The sequence below is a fragment of the Chanodichthys erythropterus genome, chromosome 12, assembly GCF_024489055.1.
Source record: "Chanodichthys erythropterus isolate Z2021 chromosome 12, ASM2448905v1, whole genome shotgun sequence".
Taxonomy (NCBI): Eukaryota; Metazoa; Chordata; class Actinopteri; order Cypriniformes; family Xenocyprididae; genus Chanodichthys; species Chanodichthys erythropterus.
In genome coordinates this window covers 1,798,963-1,816,474 of record NC_090232.1, presented here as the reverse complement: position 1 = coordinate 1,816,474, position 17,512 = coordinate 1,798,963, and the positions used below count along the sequence as shown (strand labels likewise).

The following is a 17,512-nucleotide window of genomic DNA, read 5'->3' as shown; positions in this document are numbered from 1 at the left end:
TAGGGTGTTTTAACCCAGCAATTAGGTTAATTTAACCCATCGAATGGGGTGTTTTAACCTACACTCTAAAAAATGCTGTTGTTTTAACCCAGCGGTAGGGTTAAATATTTGCCCAACCTGCTGGGTAGTTTTATTTAACTCAACTATTGTTTAAAAATTACTGTATTGCTTAATTAAAATGAACCCAAAGTATGTTGGAAATGAAAATTTATTAATGTTCAATGAATAATTATTAAACAATAAATATTTATCAAATTGCTTATTAATAAATTTATATTAATAAACTATTAAACTATTAAATTTATATTAATAAAGTATTAAAGCTTATTAATAAACATTCACCTTTTGTCTATTATTGTTGTCTCTAATTGCATCTGTTTTTTAATTTCCCAACTATTTTGGGTTCATTTTAAGCTAGCCATATAGCAATTTTTAAATAATAGTTGGTTTAAATAAAACTACCCAGCAGGTTGGGCAAACATTTAACCCAAACGCTGGGTTAAAACAACCCAATCGCTGGGTTTGTCCATTTTCAACCCAACTTGGGTTGTTTTTAACCCAGCATTTTTAGAGTGTAGTGATTGGGTTGTTTTAACCCATTAATTTAGCCCATTATTGTAAACTATTGTTTACAAATTACTGTATTGTTCGCTTAAAATGAACCCAAAATATGTTGGAAATGAACTTTTATTAATATGTATAATAAATTAACATTTATTAATAAGTTTAATGAATAATAGTTAAACAATAAACATTTATTAAATTGCTTATTAATAAATGTTCACCTTTTGATTATTACTGTTGCCTCTAGTAATTATGTGTCTGATTTTTAATTTCCAACCGATTTTGGGTTCATTTTAAGCCGGCTATATAGTCATTGTTTGTCCATTTTTAACCCAACTTGGGTTGTTTTTAACCCAGCATTTTTAGAGTGCACTTGCCAAGATGGCCATTTTGACATAATTTTCTTTGTATATGTCTGTTCAAGAGCAAGAAGATGTGAAAGAGGACTTAATATGCGCTGTCTGAGACGCAGCTTTCTGTGCGCGTGCCGTGCTAACGAGTAACGAATTGTGTTCCCTTTCGCGTCTTCTTGCGCTTGAATATTTAAATTGTCAAGGCATAAACGTTCTCTATGATGTGGCCCTGACCCATTAACTGTCCTGAGCATTGTTCGCATTTGTTCACGTTCATGTTCTCACAATACTGCACTGCTAGTATTCACTCAAATATTACCGGCTAACTGGTGATTGACACCGTCACTCGACAACACTGATTTTTAAAAGCATTAGGCGCTTGCTGAGTGTTAATTTTAGGCCCTGCTTACAGCTTTGAGTCTCGAAATGTCCTGTTCAATCAGCAACTCAAGATTTGCTATAGTACAGTATATATATCATCTTACGTCAGTACATACAGGTAAAGTTGGACATACTTTATATAAAGAGTCAGTTTTGATCTCCTGTGACTTTAACTTGCAATTCTTTTAATATCAGATGCTTTTAACGTCAGATACGCTGCTGTCAGGCCTGTTGTTTTTCCTGCGGTCAAAACATGTTGGATAAGAGAGGGCCGTGAAGAGGCACCTCTCATCTCTCACCTATCTGCCAGCGGTTTGTGAGAAATGTTGTGATCCCTGAGTCTCTTGGGGGTCGGCAGAGGATGTTTGCTCAGGTTAGAGCGATGTGAGAAACCACGGCGTGGGTCGGCCGACGTGTGAGGGGTGTGTGTGTGTGTTTTGGGTGATGAATGCTTTGGGATCTTTAGAGGTATTGCTGTAACCCACAGCTCACCTTTGGCTCGGGCCTTGACCTGCCAACGGAGATTAAAATGAGCAAGGATTGAGGCATGAGGAAGAGCTTTCTTGTCAAAACAGTTGGAGGAAAACAGGCAGAGATGTTTATAGATCTTAAGAACATGTCTTTAGTGTGGCCACAAAATAGAACCACTAAGAAAAGATCTTTAAAATAGTGATTGAGGGAATTAAAGAGTGAGTTTTGATGCTATTGGATTATCTTTTATCTACGTTGTGGGTTAAAAGATAAGATGAAACTTTAACTAGTTGCTTTTGTCAATAAAAATTGAATGTTTAACTGAAAATAAGTTTACATAAATTACATAATTACGCAATTTTGTTTATTTTTTAATGATGTCATGCAAATATAGTTTCATGGCCAATTTGCATAATAAAATAATAAAATAAATAAATTATATATTCATAAAAACCACACACATTCATGGGTCAGTTACCAAGGCTGCATTTATTTGATCAAAAATACAGTAAAATTGGAAATATTATTAAAATTGAAAATAGCTGTTTTCTATGTGAATATATAGTCAAATATAATTTATATCCAGTGATCAAAGCTGAATTTTCAGCATCATTACTCCAGTCTTCAGTCACATGATCCTTCAGAAATCATTCTAATATGATGATTAGCAGCTCAAGAAACATTTATGATTATTATCAATGAATCTGATCTCTTTCAGATTCATTAGAGGCACACAAATAATTCAAATCGAATTGTTTAGCATCACATGGAAACACGGTCCAGAACAAACACACAAACAGACGAGCGCATGCTTTGGCACCGACAGCCCAACGTGAAACGGCTTTCCTGTCACAGGAGATGCGCTGCTGTATCAAACATGGGCGCATTACAGATATAATCCACTGAACACAATAACACTCCACACAACCATATGGACACACACACACACACACACACACACAAACACACACACACACACACACACACACACACACACACACACAGGCAATGCTCACTCTAAATATAGAGCACAAACTATCAAAACGTGCATATGGACATGCGTGCATGGACACGTGCACATATTGACACACACACACACACACACACACACACACACACACACACACACACACACACACACACACACACACACACACACACACACACACACACACACACACACACACACACACAGAGAGAGAGAGAGTCAACAGCACTAAATTAATCCATATATTAAATGATTGCTAAAAGGCACTTCTAGTTATCACTGTGTGGCCCATCTGTTATGTTCTTTCCCAGCATGCCTCATTCATAATAGAATACAGATATATTTTACATGCTTTACAAAACTAATCTGCTAAATATGACTTAAGAGGCCATATTATGCTCTTTTACAAAGTCTTGATGTTGTTTTTGAGCTCTACTAGATTGAATGTTGATTATTTTCCTCATATTCTCCATTGTTGCAGCTCCTCTCTTCCCATTCTGTCAGTAACGCTCTGTTTAGTTCCTGTCTCTATGAAGCCCCTCCTTCTGAAAAGCACAACATGCTCTGATTGGTCAGCTGGAGCAGTGGGTTTGGCAAATGTCCCGCCCCTTACCATAACCACCAGTTTCAACACACTACTAACTAACTCAACCAGGCCCCGCCCCTTTATTCTGCTCATTAGTTATTTAAATGAGGAATATTGTGACGTGTTCATTCCTGGAAGAAAACTCAAGACTTAATTAAGTTCAGAAACAGTGACGCTGATATAGTATATAGATCTTAGCAGAGCTTTTTCATGATATTATAAATAATAACATCATGATGTACATTGTGAAAAGCGCTATACAAATAAATTTAACTTGCCTAGAAAAAAACTCCAAAAAGTCCTTTTTCAGCATTTTAATAGACAAATGTTTCCTGACAGTATCAATAAAAACAATCATTATGTGAAGAATTATACAAAGCATAATTATGAGTATTTACTTCAACAGTTTCATTTGCATAAAACAGATAAACAAATAAACAATCACTTTAACATGTCATAGCTTCCTATTGTAGCAACATATAAGTAAATTAGATATAAATTGCTGAGATATATATTATTAGTCTCCAGAACGTGTCATATTTCAACCATAAAATACAGAGGAAAAAAAAATCATACTTAAAGACTATTAAGACTTTTTGCATTGTGACTTATCTATCTATCTATATATAGACATACATATAAAGACTAGAGCATTATGATATATATTTATAAAGCTTTATATAATTAAATATTCATATATATAAATACATAAATATGAGGCTGAATCTGTTATTTTTTATTATTTATATACTATTATAGTATTTATTATTTTGAATTAGCCTTTATTTTTATATTTTCATATTTCATTATAAATTTTAAGCTTTAATAACACGCTACTACATATTACCATTGATGTGTAATTCAGAAAATTACATCTATTTATCTTTCTGCAGTCTGAGTCAAGAAGAAGTTTCATGGTTCATTCACACTGGAAATGATCAAGCGTTTTGACTGATGCAAATGTATAGTGGGTCATCCAGGTATTTTAGATGATATGCACAAATTATTGAATATCCTGTCAAAATGTCCACCATCATAGGTGAACACAGAACTAGAACATAAAGAGAAGCTTGTTATGAAGACACAGAGTTTCTTTCACCTTCCAGCTGTTTCACTACAGTCTCACATACGGCTCCTCCTATCAGAGCAAACGCTGGTTTCTTTACATCAGATCTGTTCAGTTTCACTCGATTACACCGCGTCCTTAATTGGCTCTTTGGGCTTCTTTGTGCCGAGGTCAGAGGTCAAGCGCGCAGCGTTAGAAAGGTGCTCGTCTGTCAGCGTGAGTCCAGCGCGGGGCGGCACAGCAGGCGGAGACGCTGCACACGGGAACACATGAATGGCCTGTTATTCAGCTGCGAGACTTTAGGAGGGTTATTAGGCCAGACGCTCGACGCTCGAGACTCTCTGTCTGCGTGAGGGATTTTATTTGCCACTTACATAAACAACTGTCATTCGTTTAACAATGAAGCACAGCCTACAGGAGGAGAGAGCTGCTCAGACTCAGGATGAGTGAAACGTTCATGATTAAATGAGAGGGAATGAACTACAGTCCCATGAAGCACTGCAAATGATTAGCCATAAAGCTTTAAATAAATTATATATATATAAAATGTTTAAATAATAAATTATATATATATATAGGTTTTTATAATCATATATTCAGATATATAAAATATAAAAATACAGTGTTATTTTAGTATTATTTTTATACTATTATATTTAGAATTACATTTTATTTTTAGATTTTAATTTTTTAATTTAACATTTTATGTTTTTACATTTTTCATGTGCTTTTGTCATTTTTATTAGTTTTTTAATATTTCTATTTTGCTTTAATTATAATTTGGCTTTAAGAATTTTTTAATTTTATTTCAGTAGTTTTAGTGCTTCAAATTATTTTATTTCAGTTAGTTGACATTTCTTATATTAAAAATGTATATTTTATTTTATTTCAGCTTCATTTCAATAATTTTTTTAAATATTTTTTTATATATATATATATATATATTTAAATTTTTTTAATTAAAATGTTATTATTTATTATTTTAAATTTTACTATTATTTTTAATAGTATTAATTAAGTTGGCAATGATTTTGTAGAGATATAGTAAAAATCACAGTAGCTGTGTTGTCATCCACCTATTTTCATGCTCATTTTGGGATATCACATTTATAAAACGCTGAATGGAAAAACCAAGATGCGCATAAATTCTAAAAATGTGTATAAAAAACGTATGCGTTCAATTGAGGCACATACATTTTTTCATCCAATGACAAAACGTGCATAAACTACGATGAAAAGACATTTACTGAATATTTTCCTCAATGCCCATCAAAAAAGTCATGTGACTTTGCAATGGGACGACGTAACTTCGCAAATGCAATATTCCTTTTTTACGCACAAATTAAATTCGCAACTTTGGATGGAAACATACCGACTTCATCACTGAACAACCATAAAGCTCATCTGTCTAGAAAGATTTAAATATATTTAAACATGGTAAAGTGCTGTTCTTCACCTGAAGGTTTCCCGGTGTGTTCACGAGGGTGTAGAGCGCGCAGACCGGCAGAAGAGACACAGAGGACAGCGTCAGCGTCCAGCCCATCGCTGAGGCCCATCCAGGGGCCGTCACGCCGTTGGCGAGGGTCAGCGGAGACCAGCACATCAGCGAGAACACGAACGTGCCCTGAAGAGACACAGAGACTTTCTCAGAGGATGCCGAGGGTCAGTCAGCGCTGCTATCAGTGTCACACGAGACCCACGATGCACACGGCGGGCGTCAGGTAACGCCAGCACAGCCTGAAGCTGCCGAGCGGCTGGTAACCGATCATGGCCTCGATGTCCCTGCTGAAGCGCTCAGCACCTGAGAACAACACAACAACATCACCTCAACCACCAGGATGAGTATCCATATCATATATGTGTGTGTGTGTGTGTGTGTGTGTACCATAGATCCATCCGATGGCCACCGACTGACAGACGGACAGCAGCATCAGACTGGCTCCGCTGCAGGAGAAATGATCGTAGATCTGAAACACATACAGGCCTCCCTGATCATCAGACACAGAGAGGAAGACAGCGATATGTGATTCAGATGCTACACTGCTCTGACGGAGCTGAAATAAAGACCATTATATGATAAAAGTTTCTTTTGTAAACTACTACTGAGTTCACTATCAAATAATCAAGCTCAAAGAGAAAACACGTGGACTAAAAGACACAAATTATCTCATGGGGCCTGTAAAAAAAATACATTTAAACTGAATCCAAAATTAAGGTGATTTAGATCGTACCTATCAGACGGTCACCATATATTTTGCATATTTAAATGGGAAAAAAATCGAAGATAATATCAGTAAATTATGGAGTGCCGCAAGGCTCTGTGTTAGGCCCTCTGTTGTTTTCAATATATGCTGCCACTTGGTAATATTATAAGAAAACATGGATATTTAGTTTATTCAGTATAAAATAGAGTCTTGATTTTATGGGGTTACAACAATAAAACAAAATGTTTAATTTTCTAGTTTCCTCTGATGTAAAAGACACTCAACAGCCATTTTCCCCCTTCAATTTGACTCTTATGTCAGTGATTATCTCATATTGCATTTGAACAGGCTAATAACATATTATTTAACAAACCAAGCATTTCATTGACACTTGGGGTGAGTGTTAATTTTGGATAGCTGAAGAAATGACAGAGAGAATTGAAATGTCTCACCGGCGTCACCATCAGAAGCCCGAGCAGGAAACACACTGAACACACGAGCAGGAGCAGAAGCTCACGCCGGCGACCTTTACGGATGACTGCGGGATACAGATCCGACACCGACATCATCAGCGCCTCGAGACTGACGAACTGAACACACAAACACAGCGATCAGCAGCAGAGCTAAACCTGCAGCAGACACACCTGAGAGAGACGCCACACCTGAGTGTCCAGACCCAACATGATGATCATGAGGAAGAAACACACGGCCCACAGCTGCGGCACAGGCATCATGGAAACGGCCCGCGGATACGCTATGAACACTAGACCAGGACCTGAAAGAGAAACAGACTGTTCCCAGCTAACAGAAAACGTTCTCAGAAATTTAGCTAATTTTCTGGCAAGATTCTCTCAAAGATAAGAACAAACGCTCTGCAAATAACAGCAATAGAACGTTCGTTTAAAGTTATCTGGTTTTTAATAATATTCTCAAAATGTTTGTACAAAAACATTATTTATGCATTGCTAATGGAACGATTTTCTGAACTGTTTAAGTTAGACGTTCATTTAACTCCAAAAGTAATCTAAAAGTAATCCAAAAGTAGTCCGAATACATTACCTGTAATGAGCATCCTAAAATGATTTTAGTAATGTAATTGTAATCTAATCTAGATTACGTTACTTAACCAGATTCCTAAAATGTAGTAATTATTACATTTTAAAATGCTCATAATCAGATTACGGTTACTTTTTTATGGATTACATGATTACATATTATTCAAACAATGGCAGTAAATTATTCATAAGTTATTGATTCTCCCTAATTTAGATTACTCCAAAAGTAATACAAAATTATTTCAAAAGTAGTCCAAATACATTACCTAAAATGAGGATACTCGATTTAGTAATCTAACTGTAATCTAATCTAGATTACGTTACTTGTCATTAGATTAAATTGTGTTAAAATGCTTATAATCAGATTACAGTTACTTTTTTTATGGATTACATGATTAAATAGTTACAGTTACTTTGTTATGGATTACGATTACATATTATTCACACAACAGTAAATTATTCATCATTTATTAACTCTCCCTAATAGCGATTACTCCAAAAGTAATCTAAAAGTAATCTAAAAGTAGTCTAAACCTAAAATGAGCATCCTAAAATGATTTTAGTAATATAATTGTAATCTAATCTAGATTGCATTATTAATCAGATTCCAAAAAAGCAGTACTTGTAATTATACTCAATCAGATTATGGCTACTTTTTTCATGGATTACATGATTACATATTATTCATACTATGGCAGTAAATTATTCATAATTTATTGATTCTCCCTCATTTAGATTACTCCAAAAGTAATCCAAAATTAATCCAAAAGTAGTTCGAATACATTACCTAAAATGAGTATCCTAAAATGAGGATACTTGTTTTAGTAATCTAATTGTAATCTAATATAGATTACGTTACTTGTAATTAGATTAAATTACATTTTAAAATGCTCATAATCAGATTACAGTAACTTTGTTATGGATTACATGATTAAATAGTTAGTTACTTTGTTATGGATTACGATTACATATTATTAACACAACAGTAAATTAATCAAAATTGATTAACTAATATAGATTACTCCAAAAGTAATCTAAAAGTAATCCAAAAGTAGTCTGAATACATTACCTAAAATGAGTATCCTAAAATGAGAAATGCAATCTAGATTACGTTTAGTAATCAGATTCCAAAAATGAACTACTTGTAATTATTACATTTTAAAATGATTATGATCAGATTACGGTTACTTTTTTATGGATTACATGATTTTATATTATTCACACAATGGCCGTAAATTATTCCGAATTTATTGATTCTCCCTAATTTAGATTACTCCAAAAGTAATCCAAAAGTAATCCGAATACATTGCCTAAAACGAGTATCCTAAAATGAGGATACTCGTTTTAGTAATCTAATTGTAATCTAATCTAGATTACAGATCAGATCAGATTACAGTTACTTTTTTATGGAATACATGATTAAATAGTTAGTTACTTTGTTATGGATTACGATAACATATTATTCACACAACAGTAAATTTTTATTTTTTTTAGATTACTCAAAAAGTAATCTAAAAGTAATCCAAAAGTAGTCTGAATACATTACCTAAAAATGAGTAACGTAATCTAGATTATGTTTCGTAATTAGATTCCAAAAATGTACAACTTGTAATTAGATTATATTATATTTTAAAATGCTTATAATCAAATTACAGTTACTTTTTTATGGATTACATGATTACATACTGTATTATTCACACAATGGCAGTAAATTATTCATAATTTATTGATTCTCGCTAATTTATATCAAAAAGTAGTCAGAATGCATTACCTAAAATTATCTAGATTACGCTACTAACTACAGTTTTTGTCATGTAATTTGTAATCAGTACAATTTGCAATTAATCTGCTTAGCACTGCATATAGATATATTAGTTCTCAGAGTGAATATGCATGTATGATACCCATCATGCACCGTTTCTGACCTGACTGCGCCACGTCTGCGATATCCACACCCTGCTCCTGCGCCATGAAGCCGAGCACCGAGAAAATGGCGAATCCTGCCACGAAACTGGTGCCACTGTTGAGGAGACACAGTCTGAAACAGTCCCTGAAACACAAACACAAAGCTGAAATGCAATCAAAATAAATATTGAATATGCCTACAGTGTGCACCGATGTCTGAAGCATGTGTGAAATCACACCAAACCTATTGGCTGACGGAGAACACAAAAAAGTACACCTACTTCACAAAATGCTAATTGTAAGAGGAAGCCTTCTGAGGGAACTGGGTAACATATGAGATGTTCCCTTTCGAAGTGATTCAACGCTGGGTCTTGGTGTTGATGCTACGGAAATGATAATACCCACGCCGGCATACTGGGATTCTGTGACGTAGATGCCCATTTATGGTCTTGTTGACGTGCTACGATTTGTCACCTGACCTCTGCCAAGCCATAGGATTGGTGTGATTTCACACATGCTTCAGACACCGGTGCATGCTGAAGGAGAAGCCCATAGCTTCAACAACATTTCGCAGCATCTCATTCCCTTCTCAGGTAACTATAATAGCATGTAAATAATACTAAAGTAACACTACACTGGATACAGATGCACTAGAGCAATGCACTAGCGACGCCAAGGTCACTTTGGATAAAGCGTTCACCAAATGCTTACATGTAAATAAACATAAAAGAACCATTTTAAATAAGACCAAAAACATGAATTAGTTGTCATTTATTTCATGTTGATGTTAAATGTGTAAGAGTCTTTGTGAGAGGAATGACGCACTTGTAACAGTCGTTGTTGAATTTATTATAGCTGCCCAGAGCTGTGAGACTTCCCAGACCAATGCCATATGAGAAGAAGATCTGAGTCCCTGCATCCATCCATACCTTCAGAACAGAGACAGACAGAGAAACAGACTTACAGTGTAAATTGTGTTCTGGACTTCATGTTGAGCATATTAGTAAAGATTTCACTATAAAGTTTTTACAAGCAGACTCAAAGATAAACTTGTCACAACTAGACACTATTTAAACAAATCTCTCCAATTCCTGCAGACTGCAGACTAAAAACTGAACAAAGCAGATTGTCTTGAAAGATTCTAGCTGAAAAGGCATGTGTTATTTATGTTGGTTGCGAATATAAACTTTTATTCTAGTTCCAGTTTAATGATGCTATAATGTCCAGTGAGAGTAATAACAACACGTCACAATATTCCTCATTTAAATAATTAATGCGCATAGTAAAGAGGCGGGGCTTGGATGAGTGAGTTAGTAGTGTGTTGAAACTGCTGGTTATGGTAAGGGGCGGGGCTTTTCCCAAACACCAATCACAACACACTGCTCCAGCCGACCAATCAGAGCACATTGTGCTTTTCAGAAGGAGGGGCTTCATAGAGACAGGAACTAAACAGAGCGTTACTGACAGACTGGGAAGAGAGGAGCTGCAACAATGGAGAATATGAGGAAAATAATGAACATTCAATCTAGTAGAGCCCAAAAACAACATCAAGACTTTAAAAAAAGAGTATAATATTGCCTCTTTAATGCACGTTTGTTTCTGCACAGTAGTATTTGTTTTACTCAGGAGATCATGTGACGTTGCAGTACCTGTGGGTCTGTCAGCCGTGTGTGATTGGGTTTCAGGTAATAAATAATCCCGTCTACGGCGCCAGGGAGCGTCACCCCACGAACCAACAACACCAGCAGCATCACGTAAGGGAAGGTGGCTGTGACATACACAACCTACACGACAAAACATAAAACACACAGCAATGAACTACAACTGAAACTAGATGAGTAAAGTTTGTAGACAAACTTTAAGTTGGCTTAAAAAAGCCTAGCCAGGAAGTTTGAAGTAGTTTTAAAAGCTTAAAGTTTGATGTTTTTAAGTTTGAAATAGTTTAAGGTTTAGAGTAGTAGTTTTAAAAGCTAGATAGCTAGACAGGGTGGTTGGTGGTTGCTAGGGTGTTTTTATGTGGTTGCTAGTGTACTCTGAGTGGTTGTGAGGGAGGTTGCTATATGGTTGCTAATGTACTTGGGGTGGTTGCTAGGGTGTTGCTATGAGGTTGCTAATGTACTTGGGGTAGTTGCTAAGGTGTTGCAATGTGGTTGCTAGGATACTCAGAGTGGTTGCTAGGGTGTTGCTATGCGGTTGCTAGGATATCCCATGTGGTTGCTAGGGTGTTGCTATGCATCTGATAAGGTACTATGTGCTATGGAGTTGCTAGGGTAGTTAGGGTGGTTGCTAAGGTGTTGTAATATGGTTGCTAGGGTATTCAGTGTGGTTTCTAGGGTGTTGCTATGCATTTTCCAGAGTATTCTGGGTGGTTGTTAGGGTGTTGCTATGTGGTTGCTAGGGTACTCATGTTGGTTGCTATGCAGTTGCCAGGGTATTCTGGGTGGTTACTAGGGTGTTGCTATGTGGTTGCTAGGGTACTCATGCCTGTTGCTAGGGCATTACTATGTGGTTGCTAGGATATCCTGGGAGGTAGCTAGGGTGTTGCTATGCATCTGCTAAGGTACTATGTGCTATGGAGTTGCTAGGGTAGTTAGGGTGGTTCCTAAGGTGTTGCTATGTGGTTGATAGCATATTCTGGGTGGTTGCTATGTGGATGCCATGGTGTTCTGGGTGGTTACTATGCAGTTGCTTGGGTGTTCTGAGTGTTTGCTATGATAGATAGATAGATAGATAGATAGATAGATAGATAGATAGATAGATAGATAGATAGATAGATAGATAGATAGATAGATAGATAGATAGATAGATAGATAGAAATGATGCTGAAAATTCAGCTTTGATCACTGGATATAAATTACATTTTACTATATAATAGTAATAATCTGTCCATGTGTCTGTCTATCTATTTTGTTTATGCTCATACTTCATTGCATTTTTATGTATTTATTATTCATATTTAATCCTAATGTATTTATTTAAATTAGATTGCTTAATCCTTCCTTAAAAAGTTAGCAAAATAGGAATAGAAAAAGCTTTTACTGAAGACTTTTAACTTTCACAGTCTATTCAAATAGAGCTATTGGACTCTAGAATAAGGTGCATAAAAGAAGATCTTCTCTAATGTCATTGTATAAACTACACAAACACCAGCAGTGTGGCGTTTACCTTGCCGGTGGATTTGACTCCTTTCCAGACACAGAAATAGCAGACGACCCACACCAGCAGCAGACAGAAGGCCAGACGAAGGTTCACCGAGCCCAGATGATCTACACTCGCAGACAGATCCAACACCTCACGCCTCGAGAGAGATACACACTCAGTACACAAACACACACACACACACACACACACACACACACACACACACACACACACACACACACACACACACACACCATCAAACTCTTCAAACAAAGACTCGTGCACACGATCATACCAGACACTCACTCCCAAAACTCAATGACTGGAGATGTGGCGTTTTCAGAGACACCGCTGATGTTGTGTCGCTCAAAGCCCACGCAGGAATCTAGAGAAGATCTCAACACATCATACATGAGTACACTTCTCTTACTCCATACCTTCAATTCTCTGAATCACTTTTGTCTGCCAAAAGAATACATATAATGTCTGATTAAACACACCTTCATTTGGTATTAAGGAAGACCTTTGACTACCTTTATGTACTTTATAACAGTATTTTTTTTTTATATATATATTCTTTATTTTTTACTCCCTGCCATAATCAATGTTGATTCCCTATCACAACTGAAATAAACTGACAGTAATTTTCCTTATATGGATGGGAAATGTAATTGAAAGTAAAACTGCACAATCATTGCTGCTATCTCAAAATAATTGCAATTAGATAGAATAACCACAATCATATGATTAATCAATAATCATGACAGACCTAAGCTGTCAATGTTAAAAAAGAAGGGCTCAAGCTAATAATTCATATTTGGTTTATAATTTAAAATTTCAATGTCAGCAACCACAGTGACAGAGATAATTTCTGAAAAAATACTGTGACAGGGACAGGTGAGATTTCCCACAACACCTATTTTAGTTACATTTGGCAGGTAATGAGTAATTATATTAGTGTAATTAGAGCACCTTTAAAAGCACATATTTGTTGAAAAATACCATAAAGGCAGTGTGGAAGTTATGAGTCATAAAACTCACATTTTGGAGTCTACAAAAGGTTGGAAGAGTTTTTAAATCCTCTCTGTTGTGATGGTGCTCTATGGGTGGGGAATGAGTTCTGTCCTGAGTGTCAAGATGTTTGGATAATGGAAATGAACTGGGCCAGAATTCAGCCTAAATCTTGGCCCGCTGCACACGCATAAGCACACAGATGATGTGAGCGTTCTTACACACTGAAGGAACAGCCTAGAAACCTCGATATATATGCGTTTCTCACCTGTGTTCCAGGTATTGTTGCAGTGCGCCCAGGGAAGTGGCGTCTGGAAGCTGCTGCACAGGTAGAAAAGCGCCCAGGCCAGAATAATGATGAAATACACACAACTGTGTAAGATCATCACCTGACTGGCATAACCCAGACCTGCAATAACCAAACCATACATCCACAAACACAAACATAATTAAAATTACAATGTACAAACTCAAACTCAAAATAAAAAGAATTGCATTTATGGATAAAACAAAAATGATGGAAGCTTGTTTCCGCCACAAAATAAAAAAATAAAGAAGTTAATTGTGACTGTTTATCTCAGAATTCTGACTTTTTTTCTCAGAATTGCGATTTTACATCTTGCAACTTTGACTTCTTTTCTCAGAATTGCAAGTTATAAACTTTCAATTGCCAGACATAAACGCACAATTGCGTTAAAGTCAGAATTGCGAGATATGAACTCGTGATTGCGAGAAATAAAGTCAGAATTGCGTGATATAAAGTCAGAATTGCGAGATATAAAGTCAGAATTGCGTGATATAAAGTCAGAATTGCGAGATATAAAGTCAGAATTATGAGTTATAAAGTCAGAATTGCATGATATAAAGTCAGAATTGCGAGATATAAAGTCAGAATTGCGAGATATAAAGTCAGAATTGCGAGATATGAAGTCAGAATTGCGAGATATGAAGTCAGAATTGCGAGATATAAAGTCAGAACTGCGTGATATAAAGTCAGAATTGCGAGATATAAAGTCAGAATTGCGAGATATAAAGTCAGAATTGCGAGATATAAAGTCAGAATTGCGAGATATAAAGTCAGAATTGCGAGATATGAAGTCAGAATTGCGAGATATGAAGTCAGAATTGCGAGATATAAAGTCAGAACTGCGTGATATAAAGTCAGAACTGCGTGATATAAAGTCAGAATTGCGAGATATAAAGTCAGAATTGCGAGCTATAAAGTCAGAATTGCGAGATATAAAGTCAGAACTGCGTGATATAAAGTCAGAATTGCGAGATATAAAGTCAGAACTGCGTGATATAAAGTCAGAATTGCGAGATATAAAGTCAGAATTGCGAGATATAAAGTCAGAATTGCGAGATATAAAGTCAGAATTGCGAGATATAAAGTCAGAATTGCGAGATATGAAGTCAGAATTGCGAGATATGAAGTCAGAATTGCGAGATATAAAGTCAGAACTGCGTGATATAAAGTCAGAACTGCGTGATATAAAGTCAGAATTGTGATTAATAAAGTCAGAATTGCGTGATATAAAGTCAGAATTGCGAGATATAAAGTCAGAATTGTGAGATATAAAGTCAGAATTGCGTGATATAAAGTCAGAATTGCGAGATATTAAGTCAGAATTGCGAGATATAAAGTCAGAGCTGCGAGATATAAAGTCAGAACTGCGAGATATAAAGTCAGAATTGCGAGATATTAAGTCAGAATTGCGAGATATAAAGTCAGGATTGCGAGATATAAAGTCAGAATTGCGAGATATAAAGTCAGAATTGCGAGATATGAAGTCAGAATTGCGAGATATGAAGTCAGAATTGCGAGATATAAAGTCAGAACTGCGTGATATAAAGTCAGAACTGCGTGATATAAAGTCAGAATTGTGATTAATAAAGTCAGAATTGCGTGATATAAAGTCAGAATTGCGAGATATAAAGTCAGAATTGTGAGATATAAAGTCAGAATTGCGTGATATAAAGTCAGAATTGCGAGATATTAAGTCAGAATTGCGAGATATAAAGTCAGAGCTGCGAGATATAAAGTCAGAACTGCGAGATATAAAGTCAGAACTGCGAGATATAAAGTCAGAACTGCGAGATATAAAGTCAGAATTGCGTGATATAAAGTCAGAATTGCGAGATATAAAGTCAGAATTGCGAGATATAAAGTCAGAACTGCGTGATATAAAGTCAGAACTGCGTGATATAAAGTCAGAATTGCGTGATATAAAGTCAGAATTGCGTGATATAAAGTCAGAACTGCGAGATATAAAGTCAGAACTGCGTGATATAAAGTCAGAATTGCGAGATATAAAGTCAGAATTGCGTGATATAAAGTCAGAATTGCGAGATATAAAGTCAGAATTGCGAGATATAAAGTCAGAATTTCGAGATATAAAGTCAGAATTTCGAGATATAAAGTCAGAATTTCGAGATATAAAGTCAGAATTTCGAGATATAAAGTCAGAATTGCGAGATATAAAGTCAGAATTGCGAGCTATAAAGTCAGAATTGCGAGATATAAAGTCAGAATTGCGAGATATAAAGTCAGAATTGCGAGATATAAAGTCAGAATTGCGTGATATAAAGTCAGAATTGCGTGATATAAAGTCAGAATTGCGTGATATAAAGTCAGAATTGCGAGATATAAAGTCAGAATTGCGAGATATAAAGTCAGAATTGCGAGATATAAAGTCAGAATTGCGTTATATAAAGTCAGAATTTCGTAATATAAAGTCAGATTTTTACTTATTTTACTTATTTCTATAGCGGTTTACACAATACAAATTGTTTCAAAGCAGCTTTACAATAATTGCAAAATTCATTGATTTTGTTACTTTAAACTATTCAAACATATAACCTGCAAAAAGCGGGCAGATTTTCCTCCACGCGCCGACTCCTCCCAGACTGGTGAACTGACCCAGCGCCGTCTCCAGCAGGAAGAGTGGAATGCCACACACAACCAGGAATAACATGTACGGCACAAAGAACACACCTGTCCGGAGACAGAGGGGGAGACCACCGGAGGATTATGGGATTTGACATCATAAACAAAACACACAAGAGCACAAGAGCATGCATATTTTGTATTGAGATGTTTATATGCATAAAAACAGCACCTCCTCCATTCTTGTAGCATAGATATGGGAATCGCCAAACGTTACCCAGGCCGATAATCTGTCCAGCAACAGCCAGCAGGAATTCAGCTTTGCTGTCCCACTGACCACGATCCTGCAGCCGGCCGCCGCCTGACCTCTGACCCTCAACGACACGTCCAGCTGTGATGACATGGCAGGCCGCAGCAGACACACACCTGCAGACAGGTCACAGAAGCAGTGGAACGGGACAGATGTCAGATGTCAGAACATCCCGAATGAGACACACAGCGTTAAACTTACATGGCAATGTTGTGTAGCTGTGATTTTATGCTCTTCCGGCCACATGGACACAGTTATCAGCTGGGCTCATATGTGTGTGTGTGTTATGAGAGACGTTTAGGGAGGGGCGTCCCTAAATAGGCACTAATGCGAGCAGCACATTCAGCAGGAGTGGCTGCTGTCATGTTAGTTAAATCCCTTACAACACGGTAACCTAAAAACATTGACCATACAGATCCTTCAAAACATTCATCATAGTTACATAGTTTAGCAGAAGGAACTACAGTAGTAGTAGTAGTAGTATAGTAGTACTCTTACATACTTTTACTAATAAATAATATACTATACATCATAATGAACCAAAACTATTTTCAAGTCTCATAGTAATATATCTTACTGTTTGATAAAAC

At 36.2% G+C, this 17,512-nt stretch overlaps 1 protein-coding gene across 1 annotated transcript in view; it reads right to left on the bottom strand.

Moving 5' to 3' along the window:
* LOC137033127 (A disintegrin and metalloproteinase with thrombospondin motifs 5) overlaps positions 1 to 17,158 on the bottom strand; it is a 50,936-nt gene extending 33,778 nt beyond the window's left edge. The window contains exons 1-14 of the mRNA XM_067405265.1: positions 17,124 to 17,158; positions 16,845 to 17,038; positions 16,586 to 16,720; positions 13,994 to 14,134; positions 13,021 to 13,099; positions 12,739 to 12,871; positions 11,223 to 11,357; positions 10,399 to 10,502; positions 9,594 to 9,718; positions 7,276 to 7,388; positions 7,066 to 7,203; positions 6,295 to 6,397; positions 6,110 to 6,210; positions 5,866 to 6,033 (exon numbers count right to left, since the gene is read on the bottom strand). Coding sequence (XP_067261366.1) covers positions 5,866 to 6,033; positions 6,110 to 6,210; positions 6,295 to 6,397; positions 7,066 to 7,203; positions 7,276 to 7,388; positions 9,594 to 9,718; positions 10,399 to 10,502; positions 11,223 to 11,357; positions 12,739 to 12,871; positions 13,021 to 13,099; positions 13,994 to 14,134; positions 16,586 to 16,720; positions 16,845 to 17,038; positions 17,124 to 17,125 — 1,671 coding nt within the window. The 5' untranslated portion in view covers positions 17,126 to 17,158. The remainder of the gene's footprint in view (positions 1 to 5,865; positions 6,034 to 6,109; positions 6,211 to 6,294; positions 6,398 to 7,065; positions 7,204 to 7,275; positions 7,389 to 9,593; positions 9,719 to 10,398; positions 10,503 to 11,222; positions 11,358 to 12,738; positions 12,872 to 13,020; positions 13,100 to 13,993; positions 14,135 to 16,585; positions 16,721 to 16,844; positions 17,039 to 17,123) is intronic.
* Between the last annotated feature and the right edge of the window lie 354 nt (positions 17,159 to 17,512).